General features: G+C 47.5%; 1 protein-coding gene across 5 annotated transcripts in view; it reads left to right on the plus strand.

The window, feature by feature from the left end:
• The window catches only part of NBEAL2 (neurobeachin like 2), a 242,208-nt gene that overhangs the window by 74,634 nt on the left and 145,412 nt on the right, over nt 1-22,162 (plus strand). For 4 of the 5 annotated variants that reach the window (XM_081163423.1, XM_081163421.1, XM_081163425.1 and 1 more), the window contains exon 2: nt 21,571-21,659. In XM_081163423.1, coding sequence (XP_081019549.1) covers nt 21,571-21,659 — 89 coding nt within the window. Of the gene's footprint in view, nt 1-4,192; nt 4,352-21,570; nt 21,660-22,162 lie in introns of those variants that run through there. The other variant, XM_081163422.1, reaches the window with a different exon arrangement.

Consider the following 22,162-nt stretch of genomic DNA (forward strand, 5'->3'; position numbering starts at 1 on the left):
GTCTTCGCCCTCATCCTTCCCACCTGCTTGGAGGATGACATTGTAAAAAGGAAAAAAGGGTGTGTGTGTATATGTGGATTTCCTTTTGCAAGGTGCAGGCAAGCTGCGACCTGGCCGCTCCCCTCCTTCCCCTTGCGAGCAGCGAGGTTGTTTAATCACTGCTTGCCCAATCTCTTGCCCAATTTCTTGCAAGAGGGCAGGGAATTGAGGGAGAAGGGGAATTGCAAAACTTCCTCAGGGAGGATTTCAGTTATTTCCTTTTGATGGGCTTTTGGCCTGCTGCTCTGGGGAGGCTCTTAGTTTTATCTATTTCCCCTCCTCCCGGAAAACCAACCCACCAAGTTGTGCTCTTCCAGCTTTCTCAAAGACTCGCCAAAACGACTATCCCTAAAAAGCTGTAATAAAGGGCAAGGCAGATTCGCTGAATAACGGCCCCCTGACTCTTAAGCCCAAGCTGGATGGCTCCACCACCACTATTTCAGTTTACAGCGGTACCTCAGGTTACATACGCTTCAGGTTACATACGCTTCAGGTTACAGACTCCGCTAACCCAGAAATAGTGCTTCAGGTTAAGAACTTTGCTTCAGGATGAGAACAGAAATTGTGTGGCGGCAGCAGGAGGCCCCATTATCTAAAGTGGTACCTCAGGTTGAGAACAGTTTCAGGTTAAGAACGGACCTCCGGAATGAATTAAGTACTTAACCTGAGGTACCACTGCATTTAACAACCCCTGTTCAGTAATAATAAATAAAACCTTGTAATCCATTTACATCAAATAATGCAGAATATTTTGGCGAAAAGACCCGGGTGTGGACGGTTGGGTTAAGCAGGAAAATGGACGTCTCAAACTGCCAAGGGGAAATCGAACTCGGTGCAACCTGGCAAGCTTTAATCTCGTACATACATACAACCTCAGGGTTGTGGGTTTGAGCCCTGGGTTGGGCATAAGATTTCTGCATTGCAGGGGGTTGGACTGGATGACCCCTGGGGTCCCCAATGACTGCAATTCTGTGATTCCATGCTCCATCCTTTCCTGCGAGTCTGAGGCTTTAGTGGCTCACTGTGAGAGCCCCAAAGTCGCCAGGGGTCCTCGATATTCCTGGCTGTGTAATGGGGCCATTGGCATGGGTCAAGTGCCAGAGGTGTTGGTCAAAAGAGCCCGTGGCAGATGATTCCCGCATCCCCAACACCAGGAAACTTCTGTTCTTGAAAGCCTCCAAGAGCAGGCTGTGCTTTCGTAGGGACACAGGAAGTTGCCTTTTAGGGGGTCAAAGCAGTGGTCCGTCCAGGTCAGGATGACTGGCAGGGTTTCAGGAGAGATTCTTTTCTAACTACAGTGGTCCCTCGCAAGACGAAATTAATTCGTTCCGCAAGTTTTTTCTTCTTGCGAGTTTTTCGTCTTGCGAAGCACGGTTTCCCATAGGAATGCATTGAAAATCAATCAATGCGTTCCTATGGAGACCGTCCGGGGACAGAGGGGAAGCGCCGTGCGCCTTCTCCTCTGTCCCCAGACCTGTTTTAAAGCAAGGGAAGGGGCAGCGGGGAGAATCGCTTCTCCCCGTTGCCTCCCCTTGGTTCAAAAGGGGTCCGGGGAGAGAGGGGAAGGTGCGCGCGCCTTCCCCTCTGTCCCCTCTTTTGAAGCAAGGGGCGGAGGGGAGAAGATCGCTTCTCCCCGTTGCCGCCCCTTGGTTCAAAAGGGGTCCGGGGAGAGAGGGGAAGGCGCGCGCGCCTTCCCCTCTGTCCCCGGAGATTGCGAGGCTGGCAATGGGGAGAAGTGATCTTCTCCCCGCCGCCCCTTGCTTCAAAAGAGGTCCGGGGACAGCGGGGAAGACGCGCTGCGCTTCCCCGCTATCCCCGGAGCTTGCGGGGCAAGCTTCGTTTTGCGAAGCAAGCCCATAGGGAAATGCGTCTTGCGAAGCGGCTAAGAAAACGAAAAACTCCTTTGTCTAGCGAGTTTTTCGTCTTCCGAGGCGTTCGTCTTGCGGGGTACCACTGTATTCAGAAACCACACGGTTTCTGGACCACCCTCTCCTATCCTTCTACAGGGCCGTCTTTACTCGTGGGTGCAAGGGGTGTGAGGCACCCAGGTGCCGAATTCTGGGGGGTGCCCACCGCTGAAGCCGCCTAGGCCAGGCATAGGAAACTTGGCCCTCCAGATGTTTTGAGACTACAATTCCCATCACCCCTGAATAATAAAGCGAGGGTTCAAATCTAGGTAGGAAATATTGTGGGGTATTAAGAGGAATAGGGACGCGGGTGGCGCTGTGGGTTAAACCACAGAGCCTAGAACTTGCCGATCAGAAGGTCGGCGGTTCGAATCCCCGCAACAGGGTGAGCTCCCGTTGCTCAGTACCTGCTCCTGCCAACCTAGCAGTCCGAAAGCACATCAAAGTGCAAGTAGATAAATAGGTACCACTCCGGCGGGAAGGTCAATGGCGTTTCTGTGCGCTGCTGTGGTTCTCCAGAAGCAGCTTAGTCATACTGGCCACATGACCCGGAAGCTGTATGCCGGCTCCTCAGCCAGTAAAGCGAGATGAGCACCGCAACCCCAGAGTCGGTCATGACTGGACCTAATGGTCAGGGGTCCCTTTACCTTTATCTATTAAGAGGAATAGATCATCCATCTAGAGTTTAGGACTTCGGAAGAACTTTACAGAAGTTCACATGCAAAACACACCGCCCGCTTTCAAAACGGCCAACGCTTGGAGTAGCCCCACATAAATTAACTTGGGTCCCTTCGTTTGAACGGGTCTATTCTGAGTATAATCTAGTTCAGTCATAGGTAAGCTCAGCCCTCCAGATGTGTTGAGACTACACTTCCTTTCATCCCTGACCACTGATCCTGTTTGCTAGGGATGATGGGAGTTGTAGTCCCAAAACATCTGGAGGGCTGAGTTTACCTATGACTGAACTAGGCTCTTAACTATCTACCTGTTATGAAACAATAAATAATTTTGATCAAGCTAGAAAAACAAAATACAGATATACCTAGGTATTACTGAAATGTATCGACTTTGTGCGCTCATTTACCAAAGATGCACTGCATCAGAGGCGACGCTTGTCATTCACAACGGTGGCACTTGTCAGACTCAACGATTTGGGGGCGCAGGATGGATTTTTGCTCCCTGGCGGCTCATATGCTAAAAACCTCCGTGTCCTTCTCACTCATCAAATCCCAGAAAAAGTGGGTCCTTTCAACTGCATACAGTGGTACCTCAGGTTAAGTGCTTAATTTGTTCTGGAGGGCCGTTCTTAACCTGAAACTGTTCTTAACCTGAAGCACCACTTTAGCTAATGGGGCCTCCTGCTGCCGCCGCACCGCCGGAGCACGATTTCTGTTCTCATCCTGAAGCAAAGTTCTTAACCTGAAGCACTATTTCTGGGTTAGCGGAGTCTGTAACCTGAAGCGTATGTAACCCGAGGTACCACTGTACATATTATTTCATCCTCCAATTTTTGTATCTCTCCATTTTTTCTATATTATTTTCCATGTTACAAGTGTTACTGCAATCCTGCTCATGTTTTCATCTTCTTACAGTGGTCTCTCAAGTAAATTGTAAATTCCCCCCATTCTTTATTAAATTTCTGGTCTTCTTGGTTCCTGAGCTTTAGGGTCAGTTTTGCCATTTCAGCACAGTCCAAGCAGCCTAGTTTGCCATTCTTTTCTAGTAGGGACTTTATCGTCTTTCCATCTCTGGGCTAGCAGCATCCGTGCGGCTGCCGTTGCGTACATTAAAAAGTCTTTTCTTCTCCTTTGGGATCTCAGTACCTACGATTCCTAAACAGTGCGCTGGTCTCCAGCTCAGATGTGCAAACACTTCTTTGGTCTCTCCTGTCGATAGACCCAGGGAATCGAATTCTCAAAAGCAGCTCGGTCCCTGCATGCAACTCACATCCACAACAAAGTAATGTGCGAACGAACCTATGAGTGTAAATTTTTGGAAGTACACATGTGTGCGTTTGTGTGTGCATTTAGCTACCAGAAATTGTGCGAGCACAGGAGACTTTTTCTGTTTGGCACGGTTTCTTTTTCTCAAGAGACAAGGTTGTGGTGTGTGTGTTTCTTTTTGCGGTGGTTCGTTTGCAGCGCGGAAAGGAAGTCTTGTCGGTTATAGTGACTTGACGTTTCCTTTTACACAAGAAGTGTTGCTCTGTCAAAGCTGCTTTCTTGTTTTCGTCGCTCTCTCAACCTCCTTCGCTATCTGACCTCTGAGAGCTTACACCGTCCTGAAACCTGCTGCCTGCATGGATTTTCGGCTGCTCCTATTTTCCTAGCTGTCCCTCCTCCCTCCTCCAGCTGGCGATGGAGTCCTCAGCGGGTTTGCCAAACCTCCCGGCCGTGCCCAGCCAGGTAAAAACCTCCGCCAAAGTCCGCTTTTCGGCAGCGGCCGCTGAAGCCACCTGTCTCAGCTGACTGCAGCCTGCTCTCCGCTCTCTCCCAAGCGACCCGGCTGCGTCGGGATGTTGCAAGGAGTCCCAAAGGACCCTTGCCTGGGAAATAACCCCTCTCATGTCTTTGGCATCCGGTTGATTTTTCAGCTTGAGTTTCTGAGCCGTGTTGGGTAGAGCGTGCTGTTGGTAACGCCAAGGTTGCAGGTTTGGTCAGCTACCTATTCCCGCGTTGCAGCGGGTTGGACTAGATGACCCTGGGGGGGCAGGTCCCTTCCAACTTTGATGATGTATATATCGAAGGTATTTAATCTGCAAAGCCTGGTAAGTGTTGTTGGGTTAGAACCGGTCCGTCTTGTGTTCTTAGCCTGCATTGCGAAACTGCTTGATTGCCTGTGTTAAGAGAGTCATCCTCACGGAAGGCACTTTGTACATGCTCAGGGATGTGTGTCTAAAATCCACGGTTCGAGTCCTGATTCCTATTAACACCCGGTTTTTTCAAGGGACGTTGGATATGATGGGTAATTGGCTGACACTGAGGCTTCCTTCCCCCGAAGGCTCTTAGACTTTCCGTGGATGTTTTTATTCTTGGCTGCTTCTCTTCAGGGACGTTCGGCATGCCAAGCATGTGACCTGCCCCTGAGCTCTGCATGCTGGGCCTTGTCCAGTTTGCGATGGGCAACCTCTCTCGCATTGCACTTCTGGGTGGGAAGCCTCTGAGCTGGCGTACGCCACAAAACCTTCCAGCGGCTCTGAGAACAGAGCTGCCTGAATGCTTGCAGCCCGGTTTGTGTGAGGGAAGGGGAAATGTTCAGTTTGGCTGGGGTGATCAGTTGATCATAGGCAATCCTACTGAGGTGTACCGTATTTTTCGCTCTATAGGACACACTTTTGCCCCTCCAAAAATGAAGGGGAAATATGTGTGCGTCCTATGGAGTGAATGCAGGCTTCAGGCAGCTATCCGCAAGCCTTCGGAGCGTGGCGGGAGTTCCTGCCGGGCTCTGAAGGCTTGTGGATTGCAGCCCGGGGAGCGCAGTGCCGTCTCCCTCTGGGCTCCCCGGGCTTCAGGCAGGTATCCGCAAACCTTTGGAGCGCGCCCCCAGCACCGCAAACTCCGGGAGTGACGGCAAGGCTGCACGCAACATTGCCGCCGCTCCCGGACCTGTTCTGGGAGCTGGGGTCGGGGGAAGCTTGGGCTTCCCCAGCCCTGTGGCTAAAAAGGAAGCCAAGACAGCGAGCGGGATCCATCCATCTTCTGCTCTGCCAAAGTCTTGGCTTCTGCTCTGCCGGATGGATCCCGCTGGCTGTCTTGGCTTCTTTGCTCTTTGGGGCTGGGGGGGGGGGAATAAACAAAAATCCAAAAAAACTAGGTGCGCCCTATGGAGCGAAAAATACGTTTGGGAACCGGGAGACTGGGAGCCCCGACTCAAGGCAGAGAAAGAAGTGGTAAATTGAGAATGTGGAAATTGATGGGGAAGTTGATGCAGATTTTTGAACCAACCGCCCGCCTCTTCTGCCCTTTGTGAGGTTTTGTGGGTGCCAAGGCCGGGAGGGAAGTATCGAGAAACGACTTGATTGTGGCAAACCCTTTATATACTAGTGTGGTGCGTTAGCCAGCCATGAATGGTGGGCACAGGAGCTCATTCTCATCTGGGCAGATGGTGGCGGTTTCTCTTCCTTCGTTCCTCCTCCACCTGCAGGGGCCGCTATTGAGCTGCTGCCCTTGTGGTCAACCTTCCCTCTGGATCTCAGGTGTGCAGTTAGCAATTGGGGCTTGCCTTCAAGATCTGATAGAACCATAGACTTGGAAGAGGGAGCCGAGGGTCATCTAGTCCAACCCCGTACAATGCGGGAATCTTTTGTCCAATGCGGGACTTGAACCCGCATCCCTGAGATTAAGAGTATTGTGCTCTGCTGACCAAGCTATTCCTGCACCCAGCAAGAGGAGGCTGCCAGTCCAAAGGAGGTCTTTGTGGATAGCACTGGGTTTCAGCTTAGGAACACCGGAAGCTGCCACTCGTCCACCCAGTTCAGTTTTGTCTACACTGACTGGCAGCAGCTTGTCAGGGAGCTTGGGGATGTTGGGAAATGAACTCCAGACAGAGCATCTTCATGCAAAGGGGATACCCTCTCCCTTTGCCTTCACTGCAGTGCAAGCATACCTCAGGTTACAGGCACTTCAGGTTGCGTTTTTTCGGGTTACGGACCCGCCAAAACCCGGAAGTCATAGCTGTCAACGTGTTCCGTTTTTTAAGGGAAATTCCTTTATTCCGAATAGGATTCCTCGCAAGAAAAGGGAAAAGTTGACAGCCATGCCGGAAGTACCGGAACGGGTTACTTCCAGGTTTTGGGGCTCGCACATGCACAGAAGAGCTAAATCGCGCTTTGCACATGCGCAGAAGCACTGAATCACAACCCATGCGTGTGCAGATGCGCCGCTGCAGGTTGCGAACGCTGCTGGTTGCGAACGTGCATCCCGCATGGATCACGTTCGCAACCCGAGCATCCGCTGTATTGGGTTTTGAGGGGGTCTTTAATTTTTCACACCCTAAAAGAGGCACGGCGACAGCCCTGACCTCTACAGGCGCCTTTTAACTTAGAAGGAGATTCCACCTGCTGGCTTTCAAGGGAACGTGGTTGCCAGGAAGTGGTTTCGCGATGACTTCATTTCTCGCCCCCAAACTCTTCCGAGAGCCTTTCGGCAGCCTCAGAGCTGGGAGGAGGAAGAGGAGGAAGAAGAGGATGTGTTGCTCAGTCAAGATGTCCGTCCTGCGCCTCTTACTCGAGTTGCACAGTGGTGCTTGAACCCAGCAAGCGGCTGCGGCTTGCGCAACGATTCGCTGGATGTGGCAAGGGTGCTGCTGTTGTGCGCCTTCTGTTTCAGCCTTCGCCATCCGGGTCTGGCCTCCAGATAGACTGCGCCTCCTATCAGTGTGTGACTTGGCCAAGTTAGTGGCGTGTAGCTGTAAACCAGTGAGTCCCTTGTTTGGGTCCAGGCAGAGACATCACCCTGCCAACAAAGGTCTGTATAGTTAAAGCTATGGTTTTCCCAGTAGTGATGTATGGAAGTGAGAACTGGACCATAAAGAAGGCTGATCGCCGAAGAATGGATGCTTTGGAATTCTGGTGCTGGAGGAGACTCATGAGAGTCCCATGGACTGCAAGAAGATCAAACCTCTCCATTCTGAAGGAAATCAGCCCTGAGTGCTCACTGGAAGGACAGATCGTGAAGCTGAGGCTCCAATACTTTGGCCACCTCATGAGAAGAGAAGACTCCCTGGAAAAGACCCTGATGTTGGGAAAGATGGAGGGCACAAGGAGAAGGGGACGACAGAGGATGAGATGGTTGGACAGTGTTCTCAAAGCTACCAGCATGAGTTTGACGAAACTGCGGGAGGCAGTGGAAGACAGGAGTGCCTGGCGTGCTCTGGTCCAGGGGGTCACGAAGAGTCAGACACGACTAAACAACAACAACAACAACAACAACAACAACAGCAGCAGCAGCAGCAGCAACAACAACAACAACAACAACAACAACAACAACAACAACAACAACAACAATTTAACAGCAGCAGCCAAGGTGAAAAATCCGATGATACGAAGGACTCCCAGATACCTAATGCTCTGTAAAAATATTTTCCATTCCCCCCCACCCCCACCGATAGCCACTTGCAAAATTCGGCGCCCTTTTCGCAGAGTTGTGCCAGCCTGGCAGACAGGAATCAGGTAGATATCGGGGGTTGGCAGAGTGGGATCTACTGACAGATCTCTGAGTGATCTGCAATAGATCAGGCAAAGGTTTCCAACTTCCAACTGTCTTAACAGCAACAAAACGACTTGGGCCACTGAATTAGGGCCCCTCCTGATGTTCTTTGCACTGGGCTATCATGATTATTTGTGCTATTGATGGTATTGCAGCAATCACAGAATCTTAGCATTGTAAGGGATCCACAAGGGTCATCTAGTCTGACCCCCGCAACGCCGGAATCTCAGCGAAACATCTACGACAGGTGGCCATCCAACCTCTGCTTAAAAACCTCCAAGGAAGGAAAGACCACCACCTCCGCTGTTATTTGTTTATTTTTGCTTCTTTTAAAGTTGTCCATGGAGGCGCAGGTCAATTCTGTGTCCAGGGCAGCTATTTACCAGCTCCATCTGGTGCGCAGGTTGAGACCCTCCCTGCCCACAGACTGTCTCGCCAGAGTGGTGCATGCTCTGGTTATCTCCTGCTTGGACTACTACAATGCGCTCTACATGGGGCTACCATTGAAGGTGACCCAGAAACTGCAATTAATCGAGAATGCGGCAGCTAGACTGGTGACTGGGAGAGGCCACCAAGACCACATAACACCAGTCCTGAAATATCTTCATTGGCTCCCAGTACATTTCCGAGCACAATTCAAATTGTTGGTGCTGACCTTTCAAGCCTCCGTCCTGTATACCTGAAGGAGCGTCTCCACCCCCATCATTCTGCCCGGACGCTGAGATCCAGTGCCGAGGGTCTTCTGGCGGTTCCCTTGTTGCAAGAAGTGAGGTTACAGGGAACCAGGCAGAGGGCCTTCTCGGTAGTGGCGCCTGCCCTGTGGAACGCCCTCCCAGCAGATGTCAAGGCAATAAACAACTATTTTACTTTTAAAAGACATCCCTGTTTAGTGAAGTTTTTAATGTCTGATGCTGTATTGTTTTTAATATTCAGCTGGAAGCCACCCAGAGTAGCTGGGGAAACCCAGCCAGATGGGCGGGGTATAAATAAATTGTTGTTGTTGTTGAAGGAAGCCCAACAAAACGTGAGTCTGGTGGGACTCGAACCCACAACCTTTGAATGACTTCGCCCAGTCATTAGCCTAGAAGTCCAATGCGCTATCCATTGCGCCACAGAGCCTGCTTGCCACCACCTCCACTGTTGAACAGCTCTTGCCATCAGAAAGTTTTTCCCGATGTTTAGCTGGAATCTCCTAGTCTTGTTATTAATATTTATGTATGGAAATGCATCTTACGGATATTTTGAAAACCAAAGAAGTTCCTCATTTAAAGCAGACCCCTTTAAAAAGCCGGTGAGCGGTCGGATGCTCTCCAAACCAGAGCGTCCATGTTCATGTTATCCAAGCAGCAGTTTGGTGGGGGGTCTTTGTGGGGGCGATGGAGAAAAGGGGAACTAGGCAAAGACAATAATCTCTAGGCTTTATTTTCGTCCTTATCTCTGGTCTGGATTTTTGCTGTAAATAGAGAAGGGGCCTGGCGGTGTTATGGCCCCATCTCGCCGTGTTTGCCGACAAAGATTACCGCGGAATGTTAGCTCTTGTTTTCAGCAAACGGCCGGTCTGGAAACTAGCCTGAAGGTCACTCGGTCCAAGCACAGACCTGAAGGCCGTTCTGTGCCCTGAATTGGGGGCAAATCGTGCCCACATCCTAAAACACCCACATTGCATACGTTTGGGAAACTGGGTGGGGTCAGGCTGAACACTGAGCGTTGCCAAGATCTGTGTGCCTAGGCTTCTGAACAGGATACTAAAATGGACGTATACGTTGCTTTCCTTGGTTGTGCCCATTTGATTTTTCGCATATTTCCATCTTATTCTCTCCCATATATGCAATGCCCAGAGAAAATTCTTTATCGCCTGTTCTTAACTGGTTCTCCGGTCGATTCCCCCCCATGAAGTGACTGTCAAATTCTTAGCTGATAAAGATCCACAAATTACAGACCCGCTAGTCAAATTTGCTCTGGCAGCTGAGAAACTCCGTTCTGGCTATGCTAATGCTTTCTAATTTTAAAACTTTATCCTGTAAATTTTTTATCCTGTAAACTTTTATAGGTTATGTTGTGTGGTTTCTCTTGCCCTCTGCTGTTCGTTGCAAAGGCCTTTGGCTACACATAATAGAATGATGAATTGTATCTTTCTCTCTCACTGTAATTTCTTAAAATGCGTTTTCCACTTTGCGTTTTCCACATCGTACATCTTTCGTCGTACATTGTTTCTATACCGACTTCCCCGCCTATCACTCCTTGACTTTCTAGGCGACCTTAGTTGGCTTTCCCTCAGTTCCTTCGTTTTGTTAATTGTTGCTCAAGAGATTATCCCTACTTGCAGATTGGTTTTAATATCCTTTCTTTTTAAGTATTCTCCAAAGTATTCTCATTCGCCCCTTGTTTGCCTCTCACCCCAGTTCCTTTGTTTGGCCGACATATTTGCTCATTCTGCAAATTCTGTCAATTTATACAACCGTTGTTCTTTCACTGGGACAGCTTTTTCTTTCCAATTCTTAGCATGACCTATTCTTGCTGCTGCTGTTGAAGCCCTGGGTTCAAGTCCTGCTCTCCGGAGCAGGGTAGAAGAATCTTGCTCCATCTTCAGATATTGGAAGATGGCTATCATCCCTCCTCTCAGTCTCCTCTTTTCCAGGCTAAACATTCCCTTCAACCGTTCCTCGTAAGGCAGGCTTCCTTAACCTCAGCCCTCCAGATGTTTTTGGCCTACAACTCCCATGATCCCTAGCTAGCAGGACTAGTGGTCAGGGATGATGGGAATTGTAGTTGGAAGAGACCACAAGGGCCATCTATGGTTTATTGTATCTATTGTAGTCTATGATTCTATGATTCTATGAGTATAGCATCTAGATCAAGGGAAGTAATAGTGCCACTGTATTCTGCTCTGGTCAGACCTCACCTGGAGTACTGTGTCCAGTTCTGGGCACCACAGTTCAAGAAGGACACTGACAAACTGGAACGTGTCCAGAGGAGGGCAACCAAAATGGTCAAAGGCCTGGAAACGATGCCTTATGAGGAACGGCTAAGGGAGCTGGGCATGTTTAGCCTGGAGAAGAGGAGGTTAAGGGGTGATATGATAGCCATGTTCAAATATATAAAAGGATGTCACATAGAGGAGGGAGAAAGGTTGTTTTCTGCTGCTCCAGAGAAGCGGACACGGAGCAATGGATCCAAACTACAAGAAAGAAGATTCCACCTAAACATTAGGAAGAACTTCCTGACAGTAAGAGCTGTTTGACAGTGGAATTTGCTGCCAAGGAGTGTGGTGGAGTCTCCTGCTTTGGAGGTCTTTAAGCAGAGGCTTGACAACCATATGTCAGGAGTGCTCTGATGGTGTTTCCTGCTTGGCAGGGGGTTGGACTCGATGGCCCTTGTGGTCTCTTCCAACTCTATGATTCTATGATTCTATGATTCTGTGTAGTCTCAAAACATCTGGAGGGCTGAGGTTGAGGAAGCCTGTCATAAAACATGGTTTCCAGACCCTTGATCATCTTGGTCACCCTCCTCTGCACATTTTCCAGCTTGTCAACATCCTTCTTAAATTGTGGCGCCCAGAACTGGACACAATATTCCAGGTGTGGTCTGACCAAGGTAGAATAGAGTGGGACTATGACTCGGGGGATGCGGGTGGCGCTGTGGGTTAAACCACAGAGCCTAGGGCTTGCTGATAGGAAGGTCGGCCGTTCGAATCCCCACAACGGGGTGAGCTCCCGTTCCTCGGTCCCTGCTCCTGCCAACCTAGCGGTTCGAAAGCACATCACAGTGCAAGTAGATAAATAGGTACCGCTCCGGCGGGAAGGTAAATGGCATTTCTTTGCGTTGCTCTGGTTCGCCAGAAGCGGCTCAGTCGTACTGGCCACATGACCTGGAAGCTGTATGCCGGCTCCCTTGGCCAATAAAGCGAGATGAGCGCCGCAACCCCAGAGTCATCCGCGACTGGACCTAATGGTCAGGGGCCCTTTACCTTTATGACTCAGGGAAATGAGATGATGTTGCTTATTCACTCTGATTTGTTTGCGGGGTGGCTAGACAAGGTTTTCCCATCACTTTCCATATCACAAAAAAATCCGATATTCTGGGGAAGTGGATTTCTTACGCAATCAACTTCAATTGCGCTGCCAGAATTTGCCAGAATGCGATCGAATGTGCTGTGCGAATAGGTCTTTCCTTTTGTCCTTCTGCTTCATTGATGACCGCCAGACTTTTCCCACTCTGTGCATAATTTTATAAGCCTCTGGTCCCCTTTGCAGCACAGTGGTACCTTGGTTCTCAAACGCCTTGGTACTCAAACAACTTGGAACCCAAACACTGCAAACCCGGAAGTAAGTGTTTCGGTTTGCGAACTTTTTTCAGAAGCTGAACGTGCTCCGATTTGAGTGTTACACTGAGGTCTGTCTATTTTTGCTATTTATTTTGCGTTTTTGTTCTTGTGACTGTGTGGAGCCCAGTTCAGCTACTGACGGATGGATTGTGTGACTGCAGTACATTGTTTATTGCTTTCATTTTATGGACCAGTGGTCTCATTCGATAGTAAAATTCATGTTCAATTGCAGTTTTAGGGGTTGTTTTTAAAAGTCTGGAACGGATCGATCCATTTTGCATTACTCTCTATGGGAAAAAATAAAAAAATTCCTTCCAGTAGCACCTTAAAGACCAACTAAGTTAGTTCTTGGTATGAGCTTTCGTGTGCATGCACACTTCTTCAGATATACTGAAACAGAAGTTGCCAGATCCTTCTATATAGTGAGAAGGTGGGGAGGGGTGTTACTCAGAAGGGTGGTGGGAATGGGAGATAGGCAGATAGCTGAGAGATCCTCTTGACGACTCTTAACGACTGTAATAGGTCTTACAGGAAAAGGCAAGGGGTGGGAAGGTGAGAAATGGTTTAGTTATGTATAGTGAGATAAGAATCCAATGTCTTTGTTCAGCCCAGGTCTTTTCATGGTTTTAAGTTTGGTAATGAGTTGTAATTCAGCAGCTTCTCTTTCCAGTCTATTTCTGAAATTCCTTTGTAGTAAAACAGCTACTTTGAGATCTTGTATAGAATGTCCTGGGAGATTGAAGTGTTCTCCTACTGGTTTCTCTGTTCTGTGATTCTTGATGTCAGATTTATGTCCGTTTATTCTTTGGCGTAAGGTTTGGCCTGTTTGTCCAATATAGAGAGCTGAAGGACACTGTTGGCATTTGATGGCATACACAATGTTAGACGATGAGCAATTAAATAGTCCCGAGATGGTATGTGTGATGTTGTTGGGGCCAGTAATGGTGTTGTCCGGGTGTATGTGGCAGCAAAGTTGGCATCTGGGTTTATTGCAGGCTCTGGTGCCAGTGTCTGTGTTAAGTCTGGTTGTAGTATTATTGTGGGTTAGGAGTTGTTTAAGATTGGGTGGCTGTCTGTAGGCAATGAAAGGTCTTCCTCCCAGAGCTTGAGAAAGAGAACTGTCATTGTCCAGGAGAGGTTGTAGATCTCTGATGATGCGTTGTACTGTTTTAACTTGGGAGCTGTATGTGATGACTAGAGGTGTTCTGTTATTTTCTTTTTTGGGTCTGTCTTGCAGCAAGTTCTCTCTGGGTATCAGTCTGGCTCTGTTGATCTGTTGTCTAACTTCATCTGCTGGGTATTTTAGTTCTGAGAAGGTTTGCTGTAGATCCCTTAGGTGAGAGTCTCTGTCTGTAGAATTGGAACAGATGCGGCTGTAACGTAGTGCCTGGCTATATACAATGGACTGTTTGGTATGTTTGGGATGGTAGCTGGAGGCATGTAGATATGTTTGTCGGTCAGTTGGTTTGCGGTATAAGGTGGTGTCTATGCGCCCATCCTGTATTTTTATAGTAGTGTCCAAAAAATGTATTTCTTGCATAGATTGATTCATTGTAAGGTTGATTGTGGGGTGAAAATCATTAAATTTCTGGTGAAAGGTGTCCAGGGTCTGTTGACCATGTGTCCAGATGATAAAAATATCGTCAATGTATCGCAGGTACAAGAGAGGTTTGAGTGGGTAGGAGTTTAGGAAACGTTGTTCTAAATCTGCCATGAAGATGTTGGCATACTGTGGGGCCATGCGGGTGCCCATTGCTGTGCCGCTGATCTGAAGAAACAGGTCATCACCGAATTTGAAGTTGTTGTGGGTAAGGACAAATTGGCAGAGTTTAGTGGCAAGGTCCGCTGTGGTTTTATCTGATATGGTGTTCCTTATAGCTTGTAAACCATCGTTGTGTGGGATATTGGTATACAGAGATTCCACATCCATAGTAGCTAGTATAGTATTGTTGGGAAGATTATTTAAAGATTGTATTTTCCTCAGAAAATCTGTGGTGTCACGTACATAGCTGGGAGCATTGATGGCATATGGTTTCAGAACAGAGTCCATATAACCGGAGACACCCACTGTAACAGTGCCAATACCTGAAATGATGGGGCGTCCTGGATTTCCTGGTTTGTGTATTTTGGGTAGAAGATAGAAAGTTCCTGGTCGAGGTTCTGTTGGTGTGTTGGTGAGGATCTGTTCTTGGATGTGGGGGGGTAGCTCCTTAACAATCTTGTTTAGTTCTTTCTTGTATTCTTGTGTGGGGTCTGAGTCCAATTTTGTGTAAAAGGCGGTATTGGAAAGTTGTTTGTGAGCCTCCTGAATGTAGTCAGTTTTGTTCATGATGACGACAGCTCCACCTTTGTCTGCTTCTTTAATTATAATATCTGGGTTGTTTCTGAGATTATTTATGGCTCTCCTTTCAGCATGGTTTAGATTTTGTTGTAAGCGATGGTGTTTTCTGGTCACATCTGTTTGGATTCTGTGGCGGAAGCAGTCAATGTACAAGTCCAGTGTGGTATTGCGTCCATCAGGAGGGGTCCATGTGGAGTCCCTTTTTGTGTAACACTTTTTCGGTGGTAGTTGGTGGTCCGTGTTCTGTTGGGAGGGTGGTTGTTGTTCTCCAGTGGGTTGAGAGGCGTTGTGTTGTGAAGTTGTTGTTTGCTCTGATTTGTCTTGTTGTTGTGTGTGTTGAAAATACTCCTTCAGGCGTAAACGGCGGAAAAATGCTTCCAAGTCCCCGTAGAACTGAATCATGTGTGGGGATTTGGCAGGGCAGAATGACAGTCCACGTGAAAGGACTGATTCCTCGGCTGGGCTGAGTGCTTGTTGTGAGAGATTGACAATATTGTTGATCTTGTTTTGATTAGTAGCCTGTAGGTTGGAAAGGTTGGAGAGTTTCTTGTTTTTCTGTTTTTTCAGTAGCTCCAGTTGAGAGTGGTAAATGTTTTGTTTTTCCTTTTGGAACTCTTGCCAAGCTTGGTGGTTCCTGATAGAGTTGTCCAATACAAGGAGTTCCTCCTTTATTAGCTTCTGTTTAGAGTAGAGAACGCTGATCAGATGTTTGAGCAGCTTCTTAGAGAAAGTGTTGCATAGTTTTCTTGCATATTCAGTGGGATACGTGGATTGTAGAGGGTTCTTAATTCTAAGACCCTTGGGTATAATGTCCAGGTTCTTGCATTTAGTAAGAAAGAAGATATCAGTCTGTACCTGTGCAAGTTTCTTGGTGAGGTTGATGGACTTCCATTTCATACGGCTCAATGTGGTGCCTTCCATGGTTCCAGTAGTAGATAGGTAGCCGTGTTGGTCTGCCATAGTCAAAATAAAAAAATTCCTTCCAGTAGCACCTTAAAGACCAACTAAGTTAGTTCTTGGTATGAGCTTTCGTGTGTATGCACACTTCTTCAGATATACTGAAACAGAAGTTGCCAGATCCTTCTATATAGTGAGAAGGTGGGGAGGGGTGTTACTCAGAAGGGTGGTGGGAATGGGAGATAGGCAGATAGCTGAGAGATCCTCTTGACGACTCTTAACGACTGTAATAGGTCTTACAGGAAAAGGCAAGGGGTGGGAAGGTGAGAAATGGTTTAGTTATGTATAGTGAGATAAGAATCCAATGTCTTTGTTCAGCCCAGGTCTTTTCATGGTTTTAAGTTTGGTAATGAGTTGTAATTCAGCAGCTTCTCTTTCCAGTCTATTTCTGAAATTCCTTTGTAGTAAAACAGCTACTTTCTCTATGGGAAAGCGCGCCTTGGTTTTGGAACGCTTTGGTTTTGGAACGGACTTCCGGAACGGATTAAGTTTGAGAACCAAGGTACCACTGTGCTTGTCTTTCCCCCCTGAGCTAAAAACCTCCAAGCATTTTAAAATTTCATCCAGGATTTGGTCCAGCCCCTTCGTCATTCAGGTCCCTGCCCCTGTCTTCATGCCCTAAGTTAATCTTCTGTTCCTGAGAATAAATATATCATCGCAGACAAGAGCAGGCAGAATGTAGGCTGCGGTTCTTCAGCGGATGAGCCCCACAAATTTCTGGTGAACCACTTTGACGCTGGTTTGAACAAAGACATTGGATTCTTATCCCATTATACATGACTAAGCCATTTCTCACCTTCTCACCCCTTGCCTTTTCCTGTAAGACCTATTACAGTCGTTAAGAGTCGTCAACAGGCTCATCTCAGCTATCTGCCAATCTCCCATTCCCACCACCCTTCTGAGTAATACCCCTCCCCACCTTCTCACTATATAGAAGGATCTGGCAACTTCTGTTTCAGTGTATCTGAAGAAGTGTGCATGCACACGAAAGCTCATACCAAGAACTAACTTAGTTGGTCTTTAAGGTGCTACTGGAAGGAATTTTTTTATTTTGACTATGGCAGACCAACACGGCTACCTATCTGTAACTGGCACTTTGATGCTGTTGGGATTCTTGCGGAAGAACGTTGGCTTAGGTGGAGCAAAGAGGCAGTTCATAGCAGTCGAAGTTTCCGGACACCTTTTAAAAGCAACCCCACGTAGAACGTGTTGCTGTCGTCTAATCTGGATGCGATTAGGTTGTGACTTACAGCGGCTAGGTCATTTGTAGGCAGGAAAGGGCGCAGCTTGCAAACCAGCCCTGAGCTGATAAAACACACTTCATATCAGTGTCTAGCTGCAATACAGGGTCCAATAGCACCCCCATGCTATGAATAACAGGTGTCCCTAGAGGGAATGCAAACCCCAAACAACACAGTAGGGCTGGGTGATATCTGGTTTTCAGCATCATGATACGTCGCAGACTAAACATTGCAATATACCAATATATCACAATGTCTGAAATAAGGATGGGGCACGGGTGGCACTGTGGGTTAAACCACAGAGCCTAGGACTTGCTGATCAGAAGGTCGGCGGTTCGAATCCCCGCGATGGGGTGAGCTCCTGTTGCTCGGTCCCTGCTCCTGCCAACCTAGCAGTTCGAAAGCACGTCAAAGTGCAAGTAGATAAATAGGTACCGCTCTGGCGGGAAGGTAAACGGTGTTTCCGTGCGCTGCTCTGGTTCACCAGAAGCGGCTTAGTTATGCTGCCCACATGACCCGGAAGCTGTACGACGGCTCCCTCGGCCAGTAAAGCGAGATGAGTGCCGCAAACCCAGAGTCAGCCACGACAGGACCTAATGGTCAGGGGTCCCTTTACCTTTACCTTCCAAAGTTCAGCTCCATTGATTTTTGCCGGCAACTATTCTTGTGTTTTGCTGCTTCCGGCAAGAGGCGGAGGAGCTCTGAACCAGCAGGGAATCGAGAGAAGCTTTGGCTGGCTTCACGGTTTTCCCCACATTGTGATTTTTGCAGAGCGCACAGACGCACGCACACACACATCACGATTTGCAATACAGTGGTACCTCGGGTTACAGACGCTTCAGGTTACAGACTCCGCTAACCCAGAAATAGTACCTCAGGTTAAGAACTTTGCTTCAGGATGAGAACAGAAATCATGCTCTGGCGGCGTGGCGGCAGCAGGTGGCCCCATTAGCTAAAGTGGTACCCAGGTTAAGAACAGTTTCAGGTTAAGAATGGACCTCCAGAACGAATTAGGTTCTTAACCCGAGGTACCACTGCATGTGGTACCTTGGTTCTCAAATGCCTTGGTACTCAAACAACTTGGAACCCAAACACTGCAAACCTGGAGGAAAGTGTTCCAATTTGCGAACTTTTTTTGGAAGCCAAACGTGCTCCGTTTTAAGTGTTACGCTTCTGATTTGAGGGCCACGCTTCCGATTTGAGTGTTACGTCGAGAAAATAACTTTGCTATTTATTTTGCATTTTTGTTTTCGTGGCTCTTTTTTGTTTTGTTTTTGTGACTGTGACTGTATAGAACCCAGTTCAGCTACTGATGGATTGATTGTGTGACTGCAGTACATTGTTTATTGCTTTCATGTTATGGTTCAGTGGCCTCGTTAGATAGTAAAATTCATGTCAAATTGCTGTTTTAGAGGTTGTTTTTAAAAGTCTGGAACGGATCAATCCATTTTGCATTACTTTCTATGAGAAAGCGCGTCTTGGTTTTGGAACGCCTTGGTTTTGGAACGGACTTCCGGAACGGATTAAGTTTGAGAACCAAGGGACCACTGTATACAGTAAGGTCAAAAATACTGAAACTGACATCACGATATGGACTTCATACCAGCTTGGGACGATATATCAATATATCGGCCAGCCCTACAACACGGGTTTTCTTGGTTTGGAGCACTTCTACTCTGCTGTTCAGCCAAAAAGGCTCCTAGAGCAACTTACAGAGAATCGGTTAAAATGAGCCAGCCACCTCCTGCAGGGTGCTGAAAGACGCAGCACAAAAGGAAAAGGTGACAGGGAGGGAAGAGGAAAAAAGTGAAGTCGGGCACAGAGGTGGTATATCTGTTGTTGGGCTGGGCATTTTCTCAGCCAGCGGTACTACTGTCCTCTTGGTTTTGACGTCCTTGCCCACATCATCAACTCCAAGCATCACTACAGGACTTCTGAAGGTCTTCCTATGAATGAATGACTGGAAAGGGTGATGGAGTCAAGTGTTGTCACTACACTGTTTAGGTTTTTTTTGCAGTCGGAACTCACCAGCACTCAGTTCCGCCCCTCTCAGGTGGGCACCAGTGCCACTGTGAGTTCTGGCACCTCTTTTTCTAGAAAAAATAGCACTGGCGCTGACTACAGTCATACCTCGGCTTATGAACGCTGTGGGTTGCACGTTTTCAGGTTGCGGACTGCGCCGAACATAGAACTACTGGAACAGGTTACAGTCATACCTCGGGTTGCGAATACAGTGGTACCTTGGGTTAAGTACTTAATTCGTTCCGGAGGTCCGTACTTAACATGAAACTGTTCTTAACCTGAAGCACCACTTTAGCTAATGGGGCTTCCTAATGCTGCCGCGCCACCAGAGCACAATTTATGTTCTCATCATGAAGCAAAGTTCTTAACCTGAAGCACTATTTCTGGGTTAGCGGAACCTGTAACCTGAAGCATATGTAACCTGAAGCGTATGTAAACTGCGGTACCACTGTACTGCGGGTTCCATCTTTTCAGGTTGCATCCCGCGGCAACCTGGAAGTACCGGAAAGGGTTACTTCCGGGTTTCGCTGCTCGCGCATGCGCAGACCCGCAAAATAACATCACGCGCATGCACGGGTTGCATTCCAGAACGGATCCCATTCGCAACCAGAGGTACCACTGTACTTCTAGGTTTTAGTGCTCACGCATGCACAGGAACACAAACTGACGTAACGCGCATGCGCAAAAATGGCGCTTCAGGCTGCAAATGCTGCGGATTGCAAATGTGCCTCCCGCATGGACATAGCTGTCAACTTTCAGATTTAAAAATAAGGGATCAGCAGCCTCACCTGTCCTGGGGACAGTGTACGGGATATCTAACAATCCGGGATAGCAGCAGGAAGCAGCAGGAAACGGCGCTGGAATAAGGGAATTTCCTGCCATAAAAAGGGATAGTTGACAACTATGCGCACGGATCACGTTTGCAACCCGAGATACGACTGTATTCAGAAGCTTCAGTTTCCCAATCCAAACTTGCAATTTAGCGGACCCTTTCTAAAAAGAATTGTGCAATTGTTTCTTTTATCTCCTGCTTCCCGGGACGTGTCATTGCTTTATTGCACTTTTTAAAAAATATACGAGTGCGTATATTTTGTTACTCTGGATTGTGTTTACGCTTCCTCGGCTCCCTTTGGGAGGAAGGGTGGTGCGAAAATGCAACAATTAAAATTCTCCTTATATATGGTTTGGTGTAATTGTTTGCCCTGTGTGCTGCCTCTGCCACCGCCGCCTCCTTCCTGAATTTAACCGTACGGGCGAGATTCCCACTGAGTCAGAGATCACGTAGTAAACTGGGTGATGTCATGGTATAATATTTGACTGATGTTCTGAGACATTAGTAAACTCGTGTGTGTGCTGATCAGTGCAACTAATCAGATTTGGCTCATTGTCGTGATGAACGACTGGGTGGGGAGCAATTTTAAATGAATACGTCTTTTTGTTTTGTTCTTTGTTTTAAATAGCTTTTATTGGTTTTTCAATATATACATCCTTTATGAAATATCTTCCGTTTTTTCCTGCTTCCCTCATACTTCCACTTTGTTTTACTTTCAATTTATTCATCCTGCGTATTATTTCCCCAATTAATTCCTAATACCTTTACATCTATTTTTTATTATATACATTTGTGAATATTTACTCAAACCCTGCCAATAAGTCCAACTTTTCATGTTGTCTCTTCATATAATGTTCCCATTCCCTTTTAAAGTTTTGGTTTAAGTCCCTTTCATGTAATTTATCTGTTAATTTTGCTAATTCTGCATATTCCATGAGCTTTTCTTGCCACTGTCCTTTCGTAGGGGTTTCTTCTGTCTTCCAAGCTTGTGCTAGTAGAATTCTTGCCGCGGTTGTTGCATACATAAATAATTTCCAGTTGTCTTTTCTTATTTCTTGATCTAAAATCCCTAGGAGGAATGCTTCTGGTTTCTTAACATAAGTATTTTTGAACATTTTTTTCAATTCATTATATATCATTTCCCAATAATTTCTGACCTTTTTGCATTCCCACCACATAGGATAAAACGTACCATCTTTCTCTTTACATCTCCAACAAGATTTTTATCCCGTCTTATACATTTTAACCACTTTCTCTGCAAAGAATCGACGCATGCTGAAAAAAACTAGAGCCAAAAATATTTGCCCTAAATCTCGTCCTAAATCTCATCCATTCTTCAGCGATCAACCTTCCTTATGGTCCAGCTCTCACTTCCATACATCACTGCAGAGCTTGAACTATACGGGCCTTTGTTGGCAAGGTGATGTCTCTGCTTTTTAAGATGCTGTCTAGGTTTGTCATTGCTTTCCTCCCAAGAAGCAGGCGTCTTTTAATTTCGTGACTGCTGTCACCATCTGCAGTGATCATGGAGCACAAGAAAGTAAAACTATAACTTCGGATCTTGAGCTACGAAGATGTCCTCCTAACTGAACGAGCTTTGACATTAGCCCAGCGAGGGCTTGCCTCCTGGGATATTTTGGCCCTGTGGTAGAAGGGGATTGCACTTTCTAATCGCTTCTTCTCCTTCCTTCCTTCTTCCAGAAGGACTTGGCGTACCTGCAGCAGTGGCTGGAAGCGTTCGTCGCAAATTTTGAGAAGATCATCACCGTGCATTCGATGGAACCGAGGAGGTAAGCAGAATGCATCTTGCGCTTTGCTAGTGTGGTAGAACCAGTGTGGTAGTAGCAGTAGTGTAGTAGAGCCAGTGTGGTGTAGTGGTTAAGAGTGCTAGGCTCGTGATCTGGTGAACCGGGTTCGCTTCCCCGCTCCTCCACCTGCAGGGTGACCTTGGGCTAGTCACACTTCTCTGAAGTCTCTCAGCCCCACTCACCTCACAGAGTGTTTGTTGGGGGGGAGGAAGGGAAAAGGAGAATGTTAGCCGCTTTGAGACTCATAGAATCATAGAGTTGGAAGAGACCACAAGGGCCATCGAGTCCAACCCCCTGCCAAGCAGGAAACACCATCAGAGCACTCCTGACATATGGTTGTCAAGCCTCTGCTTAAAGACCTCCAAAGCAGGAGACTCCACCACACTCCTTGGCAGCAAATTCCACTGTCAAACAGCTCTTACTGTCAGGAAGTTCTTCCTAATGTTAAGGTGGAATCTTCTTTCTTGTAGTTTGGATCCATTGCT

The sequence above is a fragment of the Podarcis bocagei genome, assembly GCF_964188305.1.
Source record: "Podarcis bocagei genome assembly, chromosome: 12".
In the NCBI taxonomy this organism is placed as follows: Eukaryota; Metazoa; Chordata; class Lepidosauria; order Squamata; family Lacertidae; genus Podarcis; species Podarcis bocagei.